At 35.1% G+C, this 18777-nt stretch overlaps 1 protein-coding gene across 24 annotated transcripts in view; it reads left to right on the forward strand.

Annotated features, from left to right (window-relative positions):
- CADPS2 (calcium dependent secretion activator 2) overlaps window positions 1-18777 on the forward strand; it is a 292479-nt gene that overhangs the window by 223541 nt on the left and 50161 nt on the right. For 17 of the 24 annotated variants that reach the window (XM_039570658.1, XM_039570672.1, XM_039570661.1 and 14 more), the window contains 4 exons: window positions 7564-7667; window positions 9235-9243; window positions 11238-11394; window positions 18581-18722. In XM_039570658.1, the coding sequence (XP_039426592.1) occupies window positions 7564-7667; window positions 9235-9243; window positions 11238-11394; window positions 18581-18722 (412 nt within the window). The remainder of the gene's footprint in view (window positions 1-7563; window positions 7668-9234; window positions 9244-11237; window positions 11395-18580; window positions 18723-18777) is intronic. The other 7 variants (XM_039570667.1, XM_039570677.1, XM_039570681.1 and 4 more) reach the window with 1 other exon arrangement.

Raw genomic sequence — 18777 nt, forward strand, 5'->3', positions numbered from 1 at the left:
AAAGACAGAAACTTACACATAAATACATTTTTCAGCAGAGGGGCTTTATCTTGCTGTGTAGATATAAAAGGATGGGCTGGGGATTAAAGTGGTAAATGTCTGTAAAGCAAACAGGGCAGTATCTGTCATTGTCCATGGATAGTAATTTCTGAGGCAATAGACAGATCATAAAGATTTGAATTACAGGGCAGTTGTCTTATAACTCACTCTTTTTAAAAGACTGTGGTAACTCAGTATAATGGGCTCTTTCTGCCAAATAGGTTGAATAAAAGGAGTAAGAATAAATTGCATTAAAATTGGAGCGAATAGTTACTGTGTAGTGTACAATTGCTCAAAGACAAATCAGTTGTCATCCCAGAATTTGTTTCTATCAGAAAGACTGCTGGAGGCTGAATAAATATTAACTCCATACAAGAGAATGTCAGGAGGAACTCAAAAGTTTGCTGGGTTTTAAGACAAGGATGGCTAATGTACTCATTACATACAAGTTTCTAAAGGAAGGGTAGTATGTAAATGCCCTCAAGTCTCAGAAGGATCTGTCTGGCTTAAAAAGAAGAACACTACAAACATTATTGAAGCTGAGAAGGCAAGTGGAGAGAGTCATTTACCTGGAGAGGACTTGATTAAAGCTCTCCATGCATGTTCATTTCACTGAACAAAGAAAAGTGGATGAGTTGCACAGCAGCATAGAACGTTCTTGGTCTCTGTTGTGCAACTAAATGGAAAGGAGGATATGCATAAACATCCCTGATTTCAGTTTTGGAGCAGAGGTCTGTAAAAGAATCTCTGTTTTTTTAGGTCCATATCCTGGTACTCCTTTGTAAATATACCTACATCCTCCTTTAACAGTAGGGCTGAGCCGGTCTTTGTCACTGTGCTTCTCCTTTCCAGTCCCCTGTTTCACCCATGTGAAGATCATTTCAAGTCCTATTTGATCTACAGGTGTATCATCACCTTTACAGTAAAATTAGTTCCCAAAAATTAGCGTGCTAACCTTGTCCTGTATCCCAGATGAGGGAGGGATAGTTCCATCCTTCATTAGCATTTCATCAACTCCGTTTCTTCCACACCCTATGATACATTTCTAGACAAGAGTTTCATACTCATGCGGCTTAGGCTTTCATCACATTATCTCTAAGTAGCCTCCTATTCTTCATTTTTATCATTTCAGGAGTCCTTCTCTATTAAAGTTTGAATTCCCCCTTCTTGAACACTGGTGACAAGAACTGTGCAAAATCATCCCTGTGAGATGCCTTGTACAGTAGTAGCAGTACTGTTATACCAGAAACATTTTATCGAATATAGTCAAGGAACATGAGTTCTGATGTCTGTATCATGCAGCCCTTATGTGAAAAGTTAATTCAACCCAGTCTTCAGAGTTTTCATCGTTTTGAGCTGACACATTCCCAGTTTATAGGAAATGTTTATTGCTGTTCTTGTGTCAAAATGTATTGCCCCTTCTTAAAGTATTTTAATATGTTTTCCTTTAACTCTTGAAGGTATTTTAATGTTTCTCTCTTCCATTCTTTGGAATTATCCAATTCTTTTTACTGCATCTATTTCCCATGTTTTACACATTTGTGTTGTCATTGTCCTCCTAATATTTACTCTAAAGTCCCTGGTGAAAATATTAAGGAAGCTAAGATTAATCTTCAAGGAATCTCTCAAGAACCCTTTTTTTGCTCTTTCTCAGCACTGCCTATTGCCTTTCACTTGAGGCATCTTCTTTATCCCACATACAATTTCTTTTTGAATCCTCATTTTCTTCAGCTTAACTGGTAGTTTTCCCATGAGGCACAGTATCAAATGCTTTATTAGAATAGATGAGATCTACTGAATTTCTTTTATACAAAAATATCCTATCTAGAAAAGCTACTGCACAAGTCTAGTTCAACCTACCTTTGCAAATCTGTGTTACATTTTATTCTATTTTCTGTTCATTTTATGTCCTCAATTAGTGATTTCTTCACTTTTTGTTTCAGTTAATAATTTTTAGCATCTCTTTTCCCTTCTCCTTACATGCCAGCATTAGATTTCTTGTTGTCATTTTTCAGTAAGTCTCTAAAATTTTGTCTTAGAATATTCTGGTTTTTTAAAAATACTTTTTACTAAGTCTGCATTTTCAAGTGCCAGTTTTCTCTCCATCTAATAGGTGACTTATTCACCTATTCAGTTATTGTTATTCATGAAGCCTTGCAGTTTGCCATGTTTGTTATCTCTTTTATTCTACAGTATCAGGAAGTGCTGAGAATATTAGTTCTTTCCCCCTTTGAAGTGAAATTAGAAGTGAGGAAAAGAAGGAAAATACTGACTGCTTGTGTCTGTGTTGCCAAAATCAGAATACAAAGAATCATATATTAAGTGCTTTGATGATCAGCAGTAAAAAATGAGATTTTTCTTCTGCATTTACCTTTTAAATTTTGTTATTTCTATGCTTTTCCATAAGCCAAGATTCCCTTTTTTGAAAAAAAAAAAAAAAAAAAACCACAAAAAAACCCAACCAAAAAACCCAACCAAAAAACCCCACCTGTGAGGGTAATTTCATTGAATACTATGATAAATTTTAAAAACCTGGAAATACTGTAGGTGGCTCAGTAAAATGGTAGATTGTGGACTAGGAGATGTAAACTCTAACTTCTTAGAAATCTCATAATCTTTCTGTACTTAGCTAATAATTGTAATTAATTCTAATTTTTTTTCCCCCTAGAATTTAAAATGCTATTGAAATCATAGAAAGCAATTATGGAAAGCCTGGTTTCAGCTTCATAATTAAAGCTAAATCCCACTATTCATATAAGGTCAGATTTTTTTTTTTAAATCAGAAAAATACAGAATGGCCTTCCAGATCTACCTCCTTACTTTTTCATGAAGGCTTAATTCAGGGAGAAATTGCACAAAAATTCAGCACAGTCAAATCTAAATTATCCGTGGGTAGATTATACCAGTTTGGGGTTAACTCTTCAGAGTGAGTATCTTAGGGGTTTCACTTGTTAAAAAGACCAAATGAATGGGCCCTGCTGGACCAGAGTTGGATCCGTAAAGCTCAAATTATGATGTGTCTGTATTATCAGTTACGCTATGTCCTGCTTTACTGTAAGCCCACTGAGGCTGTGAACTTGGGGGCTTCTCAGCATACTTGCCTTTTTTCCAATACCTCTGACTGGACACAGGTTGGCTTTCCTGAGTGTCTTGTTCTGGACATGCTTGTTTGAAGAAAAGGGGGAAGGATGAAATATGAGGCAGAGAAAACAAGTAAGGGCTATATATGCTGTGTCACTGGAGGCTGGCAGGCCAGAGACAGGAGTCTCTCCTAGTTGCACTGTGTTTGTAACCAAGAAAAAAATGCCTCTTTAATCAGCAGATTCCTGTGCTCAGCAAATGTCAATGAGAAATTAATCACACATGTTCAACAGCTTACATGCTGGGGAGAAAATAGAAGAGGTAAATTGTGCATTTCTCTTCAAGGATAAACTCTCTTGTGGAAAGCAAGCTTAAGTTAGGTTTTAGACACACTGTTGTCAGGTTTTAGACATCCTGATTGTCTCGAGAAAGGAGGACTGGGGAGAAGTTCCCTGACCTGTGTGACGCAGGAGGTGAGACTGGATGATCTGACAGTCCCTTGTGGCCCGAGGCTCCATTGGTTCATGAAGCAGTCACTTTTTCATTTCAGTAGCAGTTCACTCAGTTAACTTAGCTCATTTAACAATATTTTCTCGGCACCTATGTGACTCACTGGTAATGCATACTTGAGAAAACATCCATTATTTGCAAAGCCTGGCTTGCTTTTTCATTTTGGCAGAACGTGAAGCTGAAAACAGATGATTGATGGCTTTTTCTGTTTATTTTCTAAAAGATGTCAAGCAGCATATTTACTGACTCAACTCCTGCTGCAACTTGTAAGTTTGAGCAGTGTAAACACATCTTAACAACCTTTAGCAATTGTGGGAAGAAAGACATCATGAATATAATGAAAACTGACAGTACTGATTTCCATTCCTGTAATTCTTTTATGCTTACAAAGACAAGCACAGTATTTTGCTCAGGTGTTTTGAAGGTTCTAAAATTTCCAAATAGGAATTTATTGCTACTCATATTTCATATACACTACTTGCTTGGTAAAAAAAAAAAGTTAATATTTCATTCTTTATTTCTCAAATTACTTCATAGCCCCTTGTGTATATACACATGTAAATGGTGGATATCCGTAAGACATATTCCCTAGAATGTGAAAGGTCCTTAGTTACAGAGAAAAATTGCTAGCTGATGTGGTAACTTACAGATGGGAAAGAGAGCTTTAGATGAAGCTTAAGTGAAATGTAGGGAAGTCTATATCATGGAAAAGAAATTGCATGTACTGATTTATTCTGTGAATAAGTAAAAAAAATTAGAGAGATTTATCCGAGGATGCAGACTGAGTGCAATTCTCTGCCACCTTTTCTTCTGAACAAGTCTTCTACAAAAATAATGATTTTTAAAATATTGTGAAAAGGTAGAAACATTAAGAGTAATTTGCATGTTTTTAGCTAGTAATAAATAGCTTCAGTGTAAACTAGTCAATAACATGGTGAGTTTCATGGAAATCTGAAATTGGAATTCATTCAGACTAATATGTCCCACATTTTTACTCATTCCTGCCATGAAACATCAATTGGAGACCTGCCATACTCAATTTAAAGCTGTATTTATAGTTTTCCTACTGCTTTTCCTCCTAAACATGATAATCCTATTGAAAAAAAAATGTTCCTGAACACTAGTCCCAAAATGACTGAAAACTTTAAAATGTCTAGTTTAAATAATTTATCATGACTGATTTATTCATCTGCCAGCATCATCCCTGGTCATAGGTAGGTCTTCTTCTTCCCAAGTGGTTCCACTTTGGGAACACTGTATTCCCACATTGCCTGTGAACATTTCTGATCCTCTCTTTCATCCGTCATTTTATTAGGCTTATGATGCCTTTGAGACACACACAACAAAAAAAAACTCCTTTCCTTTCCATTCCTGATCAAAATCCATCACTTCAGCATAGATGACCAGAACTGCATTTCCTTAATGCCTTGTTCTTGGCAATTGGTACTTGCCTGAGACCATATTTCTCTTCATGGTGATCTTATCACAGTGGTGGAGCAGGATAATCTCACAGGTGGTAAATCTTTTTTCTCCTGCTCTCCCTAGTGATAATGATACGTGTTCAATAGCCATTTTTAGACCATCTTGAGCTAATTGCAGGTGTGGAATAAGTGAATTTACTCCAGTGCAAAATGCAACATGAAATTCAATATAATTATTAGAATTACTTTCTTAATAATTTAGAGGAGCCCTTCTAGGATATAATTTTTGAATATTTTACAGCTTATTTCATTTCATTAGGAATATATGCAATTATGAATGCAATTATTTTGTTTGCTTGGTTAGTGGTGAGGTAATGAATATCAGACCGAGTTTGTAATAAAATGAGTTGTTTATGCTGAAGTCAGATGTTCCAGTCATGCTCTGTATTAATATCACTGGTTTATTCCTAAGACTCGTTAACATCAGTGACACTGTTAGTGATATATATTACCTATATGAATTGTACTTGCTGTGTGTTCAGGGAGGAGAGTATGCTGACTGCTAGAAGAAAGTGTGATTTCAGTCCAGGATAAGTGTAGAAACCACTGGTTTAGTCTGAATCCAATAGCAGTCTTTATAATATAACCTAAATAATAGGCACTTGGCTGATCCTTTCTAGTCTCACTTGATTCAATATGGTTGTTGTTGTATTCATATAATCATTGTACAGTATAAAAATTGTAAATGCAATACAGTACAGCATTGGTAACAGTGATCTTGGCATTATGAATGTAGTTTTGTGTCTGGTGTGTGCTTTGTGCTTGAACCATGTTCCTACACTAACTCTTCCTTGAGTTAAATCCTGATTTTGGAAAAAAAAACTATTCCAACAAATTTGGTTATGTGGTCTCTTTTAATAAGATTTGAAAAAATTCTTTGTAGCTGCTTCAGTAACTAATTTGCCTGCTTGGTTTTTGCATGAAAACAATGTGGGGTTTTAGTCACTTGGAAGTGAAGAAGAAGATGTTTTCTGGAGATTCTAATCTAGTGTTTCTTCAAAAATTGCATCAAAGCTATGTATTTCATCACTGTAATATGCATTAGTGTGCTAGTGCTGGAGAACTGGACAAGTTCTGGAACGTTGCTTTGACTTGCTAGAAATGTTAAGTGTTAAAAATATTTGTTGCATGCGGATTGACATTCTTACTAACACCAAGGAGATTATTGTTTAATTAATCTGATAATGTTCTTTGTCATGATGAATGCAACGTGGGAAAGAAATGTCAGCAGAATTTTCTGCATATGAAGATGTGTATTCACATGATTTGCTATCCACTTGATCCATAAAAATGCACAAAAAATGAGAAATAGAATTCCTGAAACCCTCAGTGACCTTGTTATCAGCTTTATAAGTCCTCTGCAAACCTGGTTAATGTGATACTTTGTATCTGATTATATCGTACATCATTTTCACCATCTCATGATTTATGCTTAGCAACAAGAGCTTTTTTAGGTAAACAAGCTAATGCTGAAGTTATCCCTAACGATTCAAATTTATTCAATATGTAGTTGGACAAATTACTTTTGCTGATTAAAATATGTTTGTAAAAAAATTCTGTTGGACTCTTCCCTTATCTCCTGTGATTCTTTGTGAAATCTACTGCTATGATTTTTTTTTTTTAAATTTCAAACTAATGGTTGTTTAATTTCCCTGTAAGTATTTTAGTTACATTTGGTTTACCTTTGTTGTTTCCTTTCTTTTTGAAGTCTACTGGGTAAAATGAGTGAGCCTCATGTCATTTGTAACTTTTGCATTTGTGCTTCTTTTAGGTGGAATTTTTAGTAGGCTTGTGTTAATTCTGTTATAAGATCCTTATTTCATAATGCTACTTTTCACTATGGTACTGAAAAGAATGCAGATTCACTGTTACTGATGAACAACAGGGAGAAAATTAGTTATTTGAATAATTAGTTATTAGAAATTAGTTGTATGAATTATTGTGGTTTTCACTTTTCTTATTTTTAAATGTCTAAAATTGAATGTCTTCTTTTGATGAAACATTTGGAATTTTTGACTGCTGCAAAAGGTATGAATATTGCTGATGACAGTAATGAGTCATCTGGTGAGAATGACATTGTACTGACAATAACAAAAAACATCCCCACTGTCTGCTGTCTTTGTATATATGGCCTTGGAGAGAAAAAGAACTTCCTTATTGCAAAAGTTGAGCATCTAATACACTGATGCACCTGTTATTTCTCTCATACTAAATCAGATAATGTTTACAATGACCAGTGATGCTTTTGTGAATTATTTTCTCTTTTTAGTGATCCGGACATTCAGCACTGTTGATGTGTATAAAATTATTATCCTTAACACTTGAAATTTCTTATACTTTAGAAACTTGTCAGTTTGCACCATTCCCATTAGTTTCTGACATCATTTTCTCTTACTGTAAAAATCATATTTGTAACTAAAGCAATTTTGGTTTATATTTTATATTCATACAGAGACCATGAATCAAGCAACACCTGCTAGAAAACTGGAAGAGGTTCTTCACCTTGCAGAACTCTGTATCGAAGTATTGCAGCAAAATGAAGAGCATCATTCAGAGGTGAGGCTGTAATTGCATTTGCTGTAGAGAATGGTTTGTTCCTAGATTTTCTCTCCCCTGATGCGAAGCAAGTCTGTCAAGAAACATTTTAGTTTTATTATCTGACATATGTTTAAGGCAGTTCACATTTACAGAGGAATAAGAAACTTGAAGCTTATGAAAAGTGAAGTGAAATAAAACTCTACTTGAATTCGCTTGAATGAACTGTAGTTTTAGAAATGAAAATTAAAGAGCATAAAAAAGAGAAAGCATCTTTGTGCTGGAGGTGGTGAAATGGTATGGAAAACATTCATAGCCTTATACAGCCGTTCCTTCCAACTTTTCACCTCTTGTTCAAAATAGAAAGAAAATATGACTGAATGTTGGTTTTCATCGTGCTGTATAAATCTAGGTTATAGGTATAAAAATAATTATAGTTATCATAATCTCATTCCCATTGCTCTTCTGCTGACTGGAAAAGTACGCTTGTAAACTTGTGCTTCTAAAAATGTCATTGTAAGGTAGAAGAAATGAAATAGAACAGTTTTATGTTTCTTACTTTCACATCTTTTGCTTCATGATACAGAAACCGTAATAGCTAGAATTCTGGCACCTCTTATATCAAGAAATTACAACATTTAACTTGCCCGGATACACTTGTATATATTATTGAAATTTAATTAATAAATACAGTTTTCTAAGGGTCAGGAAATCGTTTTTAAAATGTTCTCAAAAAACTCAATAAATATTTTTTTGGAAAATATGCCAAGGGATAAACGTTATTTAGTATATACAGTTATAAAATATGATCATTCAAAACATCTGGTTTTATATCACACTATGGAATCTGATTTTTAGCTTACATCTGTCATGTGTGAACTTGTTATAGTTGTTTTATCTTATACTGAAGAAACAGCTGTTTTGATGATTTGAAATTAATTCCCTGGAGGTCCTGTTCTACACTACTGTTGCCACTGTCTTACAGTGTAATGATTACTTAATAAAATGTATATATTGTGGTCTTTGTCTTTTGAGGACCTGCATGAATGTAAGAATATTGGACTTCCGTGGAAAAGAACACAGAAACAAAACCCAGATCAAGTCATACACATATGATAAATATCTCTGTTCAAAGATTGCTTTCTGTACTACTTATTTGCAGTCAGAGACGTGCCATTTTTCAGAAGGTAAATAGATTGCGTGTGCCTTCAGAAAAATTTATTCAGCAAAAGTTTGCAATCTTATCTAAGGTACCTTGAAAAGAATAAAGATAATGCTAAGACTATTTTCCCCTTCCTTTGTTCGTGTAATAAGTGTTCAATTTCACTGAAATTTATAGAGCATACAGAATTTCCGTATTAAAATATATCTGAGAAAAAGATTGCTGAATTATACATTCCCTACTCAAAAGTGAATATTAAGTATGGTGACTTCACATCATAATGTTATGGAAATGCTCAGTGTTTGATGCTACAGCTGACGAAAAGGATCAGTAATCTGTAAAATAATATATCACACTTTTTAATACTAGATTTTTTTTTCTTTTTTAAAAATTCATAACATTTACAAATTTCGGGGATTCCCAAAGGGAAGAGAGGTATGTGATTCCTGATGAGCTAAGCCTTGTTTTTCTCTGCTTATAGCATGGAACTGTGCACTGAACATGTAGCATAAAATGTTGTGATGTTTTCTGGTGTTGCATAGTCACATTTGTGTGTCTTTCTAGAATCTAAGACCTCCATTCTTCCTTTAATCCAGTCAATGTTTTTGTTCTAGAATGTTTGTCACCAATTGCTAATTGCTTTTAGCCTGTTATTGTCCCTAACAACTGTGCTGTTACATTTATCTGTAACTTTTTCTATTCTTCTTTCTTTCTGCCTGAGTAATGATGCATAGCTCTTGAGAGAGTCAGAAGAACTTCTGTCTGGGTTCAAAGTGTTGTTTACAAAGAGGAAAGAAATGGAGAGAAAATGTGCTCATTTTCTAGTTTTGGTTTTGCTTTGCTTTGAAATTTTGGCAATATTTGCTTGCTTAGAAGGGTCACCTGCCAGCACCTATATACATTTTCTATTTTCATATAGTTATTTTCTAGAATAAGGATTCTGTTCCTTTAATGAACTCCTATTTAAACAGGGTTTATTAATAAGAAATTTCTATCAGTTTGATGAAAAAGACTCCATTTCAAACTCTTGCCAAAGTTTTTGATGCCTCATCTGTCCTCCTTACTATGGTGCCAGTTGTCATCCTTCAGTCCTGTCACTGCAACACACTAAGTACCTTTTAGTAATAGCAGAGGATACTCAGTATTTCTTTAAAACCTTTTGTCAATTCATCATTTCTCCTTTTGCCCTATGTCAAAAAGAACTACAGGCAGTCATCAGAAAGTCCACAATGCAAGAACACATTTGTAGACCACTTTAGAGAAGTTGTCTTTTATTTGGTGCCTTTCAAACCTGAGTACATAATTCTGCACTACCCAGGGCCTACATTTCATAAATGCAAGTGAAGATTTCTGTGAATTTTTTTGAAGTTATAGGGACTCAGCTCTTGTGTAGATCAAGCTACATATGTTCCATGCTGGCAGCTCAAAAATATTCAAAATTATATATTCAAAATGAGTAGAATAAGTTTGAAAGCAATTACATCTTCCTGTGTTGCATGTGTGGGTATTTCTCACTGTCGGACTTTTTTATAAACTCTGAGCAAAACTCTCTTAGCAGGATTTGATATTCATCCTATTTCATAAACTCCCTTCACCTTCATCTTTAACTCCAGGATCACAGAGCTCCCCTTGATCCAATGCTCAGCTCCAATACTGACCTTTAAAAGCCTAGATTTATGTGATGGTAAAAAGATACAATTGTTATATGTCTTTAATGCAGAGCTGGCTTTACTTGCTGACAATATTTTTCACAGATTATTTATCTTCTTTAAGGCTAGGATTACCTAAGAATATAAATTTTTGCCAGAGAAAACATGTTAAATTACTGAAAATGAGTACAGACATTAGTGAACTTCTAAAGATTTATAACATTTGCAGAAGGAAAACTGGATGTCTTCCTCAGAACAAGCCAATGTCTTTAAGGCAAAAATAGGAATTAACATCAAGCTCTAGCTGTTAAAAAACCCCCTCAGACTTCAAGTAATAAAATTTCACACTAAAACCATCCTTTCTGATTACCAAATGAATGCAAAATGTATTCATAAAGATTTATTTTAAAAATAAATCCATCTGCTTTAGAATTTAATGAAATCAAAAGAAACATATACAGTCATTTTTTCAAGGATGAGGCCTTCTTGCTTTTCTTTGCTCTCTCACAAAAAGTTGCAGGTATTTATACTCCCTCTTTTGATTTTTTTGGCGTTATATGTTTATTCTTCTCATATCACCTTTCCCAGAAAAATCTGCTTGATTTCTTAAATTTTTCGATGCAAATTTTTATAAAATATTTTCTTATTTTTCACTTGGCCCATTCTTCCACCCGAAATGCGACAGGACATGACGTGACACACCCAGATGTATTCTGCCATAGATAGAACACATCTCTTTGCTTTGACTCGTTCAGTAATTCTATTTTGTCATGTTTTCAGGCATTTGCTTGGTGGCCAGAATTGTTGGCTGAGCATGCAGAGAAGTTTTTGTCTCTGTATTCTGTTGATATGGATTCAGCACTTCAGGCACAGCCACAGGACTCCTGGGACAGCTTCCCACTTTTCCAGCTGCTGAATAATGCCCTCAGAAATGACAGTAAGATCTTAAATTTTTTTTTTACATACGGCTTGCATAAGATTGTTCAATGCACCCACACCTTAGAAATGTGTTTCTAAATAATATAATGCTCAAAATAAAAGTGACAATGCCTGTTTTTATGATGCATATCCTGGTGCTCCATTTCCTGCAAGCTGAGCAGTTTCTCTCTATCCTTGCACCATTTCAGCCCTTATTCTGGCAATGCATTAACCGTTTGGTATTCACAAATTACTCAGTTTTGAATCAATAATGTACAAGTAGTGTAAGAGGTATTGATACTCTGCATTTATTCTATACTGCTTAAATAAAGTTGTAGTTTATATTTCCTTCTAAGCCTTCTAAACTGCTTTCAGACTAGTTATGTCTATTAAAGGTATAGTAGTCTTAGCATGAATGGAACAGAATACACAGAACGAATGTTCTGTTTGGATCCTTTGTTGGGCCAACTGCAACTTCAGAAACTTACTAAAATTGCCATGATGACAATTCAGAAGGTTGCCCAAAAGGGTGCAGGAATTTTTCAATCTTAATGCAGATCTCAGAAGAGCTAGACTCCTGAAAGGTAGACTGTGCACTACTTCAAGTGGTGCCTGATCATCTAAAATCCAGATTAACAGTGTGAAGCCTATATTCAGATGTGATATTCAGCCTATTTCCCTACTATCATACATTTTCAGTTTAGGAAGCATGTCTCTAGTTGTGATGTTACATGCACTTAAGACAATTCTTTGATTTCTGCAAGCTGTGTAGGTATTTTACAGTAGTCTTACAAGAAGGATTTGTGACATCAGTTTTAACTGTATTTTTGTGTCATTTGTGTTCCTTTGAGCTTTGGTTCCAACCTGAGAGAAGTGTTAGAAACAAAAAAGGGCTGTCCTCACATGCAAGAGATTGCTGATAGGCTACTGATTTTTCTTTCCTTAAAAGATTAAGTGGATAGTAATGCTAAATTATTAGAATAGGCTTACGAAAGACATTTTATGAAAACTTTCATGTTAAAGCAATTATTACAAATATTGTAAAACTTTAACTGAAGGATATGAAACAACTGTTGTATGAAATATCACACCTGTATACCAATTTCAGTAATTCCCTAATGGTAATAGATATATTAAATGACAGTTTCTGGCAAGTGAAAGCCATCTGGAAAATTACACACTTTTTTTTTTTTCCCAGAACTACTGGAAAGCCACCATGGAAATTAGTCACCTATTAATCAGGGGACATGCTAGCAAGTGGCAAGTGACCGTTCTACCAAGAACTGATTCCCAGGTGGAACATACCTCAGTGCTTATTCTTTAATTAACAGCCTTTTCACCTTGTAACTGCATTAAAAGCATTAGCAAGAGCTTCCCATGCTTATATAATTAATTTTACAGTCTTCCAAGGTAAAATCAATAATTCTGACTTCACCCTAAGTGAAAATCTTTTCCTGAAAACTATCACCTTCATGAAGATATATTTAGAAAAAAAAATCTAAAAAGGGAAAAACTGGAATGTGGTCTCATGAGGATAAAAAGGCTAGTGTTAATAATTAACAAGGAGAGTGAAGTGGAGTAAATTAGCCATAATAGAGCCCACAGTGACTGGCAAAGTCACCTCTCATTATCAAAAAACTCATTAGGAAATGAAGAGGTGGAAATCCCACTGGGTTATTCTCACTCTCTGGCTATATCAGAGATTACTTTTCAGACTTCTTTCAAATGAAGAACTGTTAGGTCACCATGTTGCATATTAGGTTAATCTTCACTGAAATTTGGAGGACTGACACTTGCATGTTATTCTATATCAAGAGCATTAAATGAGCTCTAAATCTTTGGTGCATGAATCAGTTTTCACATAAACCTGGTATGAGAGAACTCCTAACAATAAAGAAACAATCTTACACTTACAGCATTAAAGAAAACTTAAATGTAAAACTATTTTTATAACTATGTCGCTAAAGTATAATATTAGAAAAACTCTGAGATAATGAAAATTGATATTCATGGCTATTCAAAAATAGTGAATGTGCTATTTTACACAGTGTAAAAAACACTGTGCAAGATTCCAGGTGAATACTTCAAAGTCAATATTCAATTAACAATGAGAAAAAAATGCATTTTCCAGTATTGTGTATGATTTTTCATGAAGAGAGGGGAGGATGGGGAAGTCCTAAATGAAGTGTCTCATTTCTTTCATGAAGGACTCCATTTTGTGTCACCCGAAGAGTCTCCATTTTTTTTCTGACCTTATTCCACAAGGAAGAGTACTTCAGTGATTGCATTCCCGTTTAGTCTAACTGAAGAACTTTAAGAAATAGAGGGAGGGAGGAGGATGATCTTCCCATCTTGTAAAATATTTCTGCTTTTCTCATGAGACCTAACTACAAAAAGTGACTTAAAAAATTACGTTCACTGTGGAGATGAATAATAGATTGAAGATAAATTTGTTGTGATTTTTCAAATTGTAAATATTTGAAAAAAATATTGTAGCTGCTTTTATAATATACATTTTAATGCTGTCCAGAGTTGCTATTGTTCATACTCAATTATCCCTGATTCTGTAAAGCTTTGCAGATTGTACAGTGATAGCATGTATATATATATGTCTATATAGAGAGAGACTTATATGTATTATGTATACACATATACATATAATATATATATATTTTTATATATCTCTCTCTCTATGATAGCCTTTTTTTTTTCCAGAATTAGCTATTCATAGAGGGAAGAAGAACATAGTTGACCCAGGATTGTGTCTCATTTTCTGTAGTGAGCATGTTAATTTTTGTCCACAGAGCTTATAAATTGTGTCATTAAGGGGCCTGCTTTAGAGGGCAGTTTACTTTCTGTAGTTGTTCAATTATCCAGATTAATCTGGTTTTTAGTGCCAAAAGACAGACACATTCCTCTTCATTTAACATGGTGTGAGAGATATCTTTTAATGGCATATGCCTGGTTAGATGAAGTGTCTATATATTTTGCTTATATTAGAGGTTTTCCAACTCTACATTCAGTATTCTGATGCTTTCCTTGCCAAGTTTTCTCTCCAAGTGTCACTTACTGACACTATGTGCTGTGCTATTTCTCAGCACTATTGCATTGCTACTTTGGCACGAACCAGTCAAAACTAGGAGTATTATAAAGTTAACTCGTAATCTTCATTCTCCATCAAGTGTTACTCAGTGGAATGTGCACCTGCTCTAACTCTGCCACAGTCTGCTCTAATGGGCACATAGTCTGATGAAGCTGATTTAGGAAAAACAGCATGTTGAGTGTTAGCCTTTTGAAAGCCATTGCCATAATTATGGTTATTGACTTCAAACAGGAATTCTCTGATGAGTTTTTTCCACTATTGCTGTTGGTAGTAGCAGAGTGGCAAACACGACCAAAGACAGAATCATCATCTTCCTGCTTTGTTACAGACTGTGTACCACTTTTGTACTAGAATTTATGGATAACATTGTACCCTATCCTAAACTAAAGGGTAGAGTTAGAAAACAACTTGGATTTAAGGTAATCAGAGCAAAATTTATACCCACACCAATATCTCACCTCAAGTCTTACACTTCTCATTCGTTGGAGTGGGAATCTTTTCGTAGATCAGCGACTCAGTCCTATTAGGAGCTGCTTTGAAATCATAATCTGCGTTCAGATAAGAGCTACATGTCTCAGTTACTGATACTGAGAGTTAAGTCAAGCTGCATTATTCCTTACCAGAATATCCAATAATCTTTTTTTCCTAATGGGACTTCTACACAAGGGTAAACTGTGCAATAACCTGTTTATGTCACTCTATCTTTTAAAGATTAAATAAATTTTAACCTTGCTGTCACAAAGTAAACCTCTAAAATTCACTTTTAAAATGTGTCGTATGTGTAAAAGTACAAGGTAATTTCTATATAAATTGGGACACTTGCAATTTTCACTGCAATTTAACCAGCTGATTAAGAAATTCTCTGTGGAGGCAGAATGTAATATAAACAGCAAATGAATGGGAATATAAACTTTCTTTTCACGTGTCATTGGTTAAGTTTTAATTGCTACAAATACAATCTGGACCCTCAAGGATATTTCCTTCTTGAAATTCACTCTTTCTTATTTTGGATTTAAAATATGCCAGAAAATTCAAGTGATGTTTTCCAGAGAATCCTATGAAAAGCAGGATAATTATAGACAGTCTGACAGAGTGCTAATTTTGTCAGGGAAAAAGACACTCATGTTAATCTGTATCATTCCTCCTTGCCTTTGATTCTGCAGATATTGAGCACAGCCTAACATGCTCACTCCAGGACAACTCCTAAGATGTGCCTGTTTAAGTAAAAGGAATAGAAGCCTCACAGCTTCTGTTGTACACAGGCACAGTAGATTTGTTTCCTACTGTTAGAGATGAAACCTCATTCCAATACTGGATAACTAGACTTTAGTTTTCGTCTCTAATATGTTCTTGTCATATTTTAATATCTTTCAGCTAATTTATTTCCTAATATGGAAAAAAAATAATAGTTTTCTTCTTCAACTTCAATATTTCAAGAATATCTGCTTTGGGGTTCTGTTTCTGTTCCTGTAATGTGTTTTCCTTTAACGTTCCCTGTGCATTACCTTGCTCTGGCATAGGCTTTCATTTTATTGTTGCTTATGTGAATATGAGATGGCTCATATGAAGAGGATGTGGGGTGTCTATATTGAAAAGACAATGGAGAATTAAGCTACAAGTCTTTGAAGACAAGTGGTAGTTGAGGGATTTGAAGTACGGCATTTTCCTGAAGGATCTCTTGCTTCCCATCTGCTTTGATGCACAGGTGGTACCTTTTGGCAAGATCAATTTTAATCAGAGGGTAGAGTACCATGAGTCTGATGATGATACTCAGCTATATCACTTATCCCCGTGCTCTGAGTTCTTTCTCTGCCCTGAATTAATCCTTGATGGAGATCTCCAGATGGGTAAATCAGAGCTGCCATGTCCTGAACCCTGGGAAAACAGAATGCTCACAGAGTTGTTGATCCAAGACAGTTCTCTTGTGAGTGTACCCACATACACAGAGGGATTTCTGTGGAGGTGAAATAACAATAAGTCTTGGCATAATTTTAGAAAATTTCACTTCCCTGTAAAGACTGGTGTCATGATGTTAGGAAAATGATTCAGCTTTTTAAGTTGAGCACCTTTTTGCCTGTAACTTCTTAAAATTTCAAGCTGACTTCAAAATAACAAGAGTCAGCCTCCTGCCCATGAGGCTTCATTACTGTAATTGCCAGAGCAGGGCTTATAGCAGAGCATTTCTGTGGTGTGCTCAGAAAATACTAAACTACAAGCTTATCCCTTCAAGTAACTGTGATTGCCTGATTAGTTACAGTCCTTCATTGGTTCACTATAAAGCAGCAAGATTGATTTAATTGGCACAGTTGTATTATTGTTGTTATTTTTTGGCTCAAAGTTGCCTTGAAAACTCAGTCTAATATGCAAATGGATGCCAGCAACCTTTTGTTTCTCAGAGGCAATGCTCATCAGCTGTTTACTGTGCAACTTTTGTACTAATATCCAAATCCTCCTCAGTCCTTTGTTGCTGGTAAAAGGTGCTGTAGTTTTCAGATGTAGAAGATAATAATAAATAGAGAAAAATGGCACTGTTTTGAATTCCTGATATATAAATAATAAGCCAGAACTAACTAGTTATCAATTATTTTGAGGAGCAGTGTAAATAATGGATCATGTTTTTAACGGACTCACAGGTGCTCTCAAGGGTGGATTCTCAAGTGTTTAATAAAGAGATGATCCTACACCTCTGCCTTTTTCTCAGTGGAAACCCTAATAATCTCTGCCTGCTACCTAGCTGCCTGTTTTTATAAAACTTCATATATCTGATATCTGATATCTCTACCCCTGTCTCTAAAGTGGTTGAAATTAGCTGAAAGTTTCAAAATTCTTAGCAAGAAAGGCAGTTACACAAAGCAGAGAGAGTTGATCACATAATATTGTTTCCTTAGGTAAAGGTGATTGATACAAAATTTGCTATTACTCTACAAGGGTGTTTTCAAGAAAATAATTTTTGCTTCCAGATCATCGTATTCAAGAAAAAGAAGTAACATAGTGTCCAGACATTCAGCAACAAGGGCACTTCTTGCAATACAAGTAGAAATAGGGCACTGAAGCTTGATGGCACGTTTTCCCCATAGTCGTCCTCTCTCCTAGGTTCAGTTTGGGCTGAACATCATTCAGGAATGGAAGGCAAAACAGTTTTTTGGAAGTTATAGAAACTATTTTGACATGTTAGACATGGAGTGGCATCGGTAGTAGAACAAAAGGGATTGTAATTTTAAAGGATGATGTCCAGAGTGAGCCCTGTGACCCAGGCTGTTCTTCTCAGAAAGAGGAGGAAGCCTCCTCAAGATGTAATTTTGGTGCTCATCCAGTCATACAAGAAGCCTGTATGCCAGAATTGGTGGGAGGAGAAACCCACAAAAGAATTTAAAACAACAGAATACGGACGAGACAAAACAAGGGTTGCCAAGGTCATGAAAATTTCTCTCTGTGGCTGAGCTTCTATGATTTCCATACGCACATGGGAATATTCTTACAGGTCCTAGCAACAGTGCTAGATTAATGGGTGAACACAGACACATTGGAAACATGAAACATATATTCCCTTGGTGGGACCGGATATTAGTGTGCTAAGAGTTAGCATTTGCTGAGAGAAGACTTCAGGGAATATAGGGACAAGCAGTGGTGGTGGCAAACTAATTTTCATGTTTTGAGCATGTTCAGTTTGCATGTGTATACAGTTTTTCATGTAGTAAGTCCCATCTGTGAAGTAGGTAATACTCTACTGCTTATGAATGACATTCAAATAGGTTTGGGTTTTTTTGCTTTGGGTATTTTTTGTCCTGTCTTGGTGTAGAAGTGATGAAAATAAATTGCTAATGCTTAGATTCAGCAAAGCTTATTGTTAATTTTAAGAAGATGCAAAAAGGTTCTGGTTCAGTAAAGAACTTCAGTAAGTACCTAGTTTTCATTACACTGACAGTTTGAAATGTACTGCACTGTCCTGATGGAACACTTCATGTATCTCTTCTGAACTGTATATCCTACACAAGCTGGATTTTTTTCTTATAATGCTTTTGTGTACTAAAATATTTTAAGATATACTTCTTCCTATAACAAAAGGTCTGACATTTTTATTTGTCTTTTTGTTTTTTTAAAGCACTTTTGTGCAATGGAAAGTTTCACAAGCACTTGCAAGAAATTTTTGTTCCCATGGTCGTCCGCTACATTGATCTCATGGAATCATCAATTGCTCAGTCCATTCACAGAGGTCTTGAGCAAGAGTCATGGCAACCTGTCAAGTAAGTCCTTTTTACAAAATCTGAACAAAGCACCTGCCTATAGCTTTCTGTCTAA

Source organism: Corvus cornix, chromosome 1A (assembly GCF_000738735.6).
Source record: "Corvus cornix cornix isolate S_Up_H32 chromosome 1A, ASM73873v5, whole genome shotgun sequence".
NCBI classification, from domain to species: domain Eukaryota; kingdom Metazoa; phylum Chordata; class Aves; order Passeriformes; family Corvidae; genus Corvus; species Corvus cornix.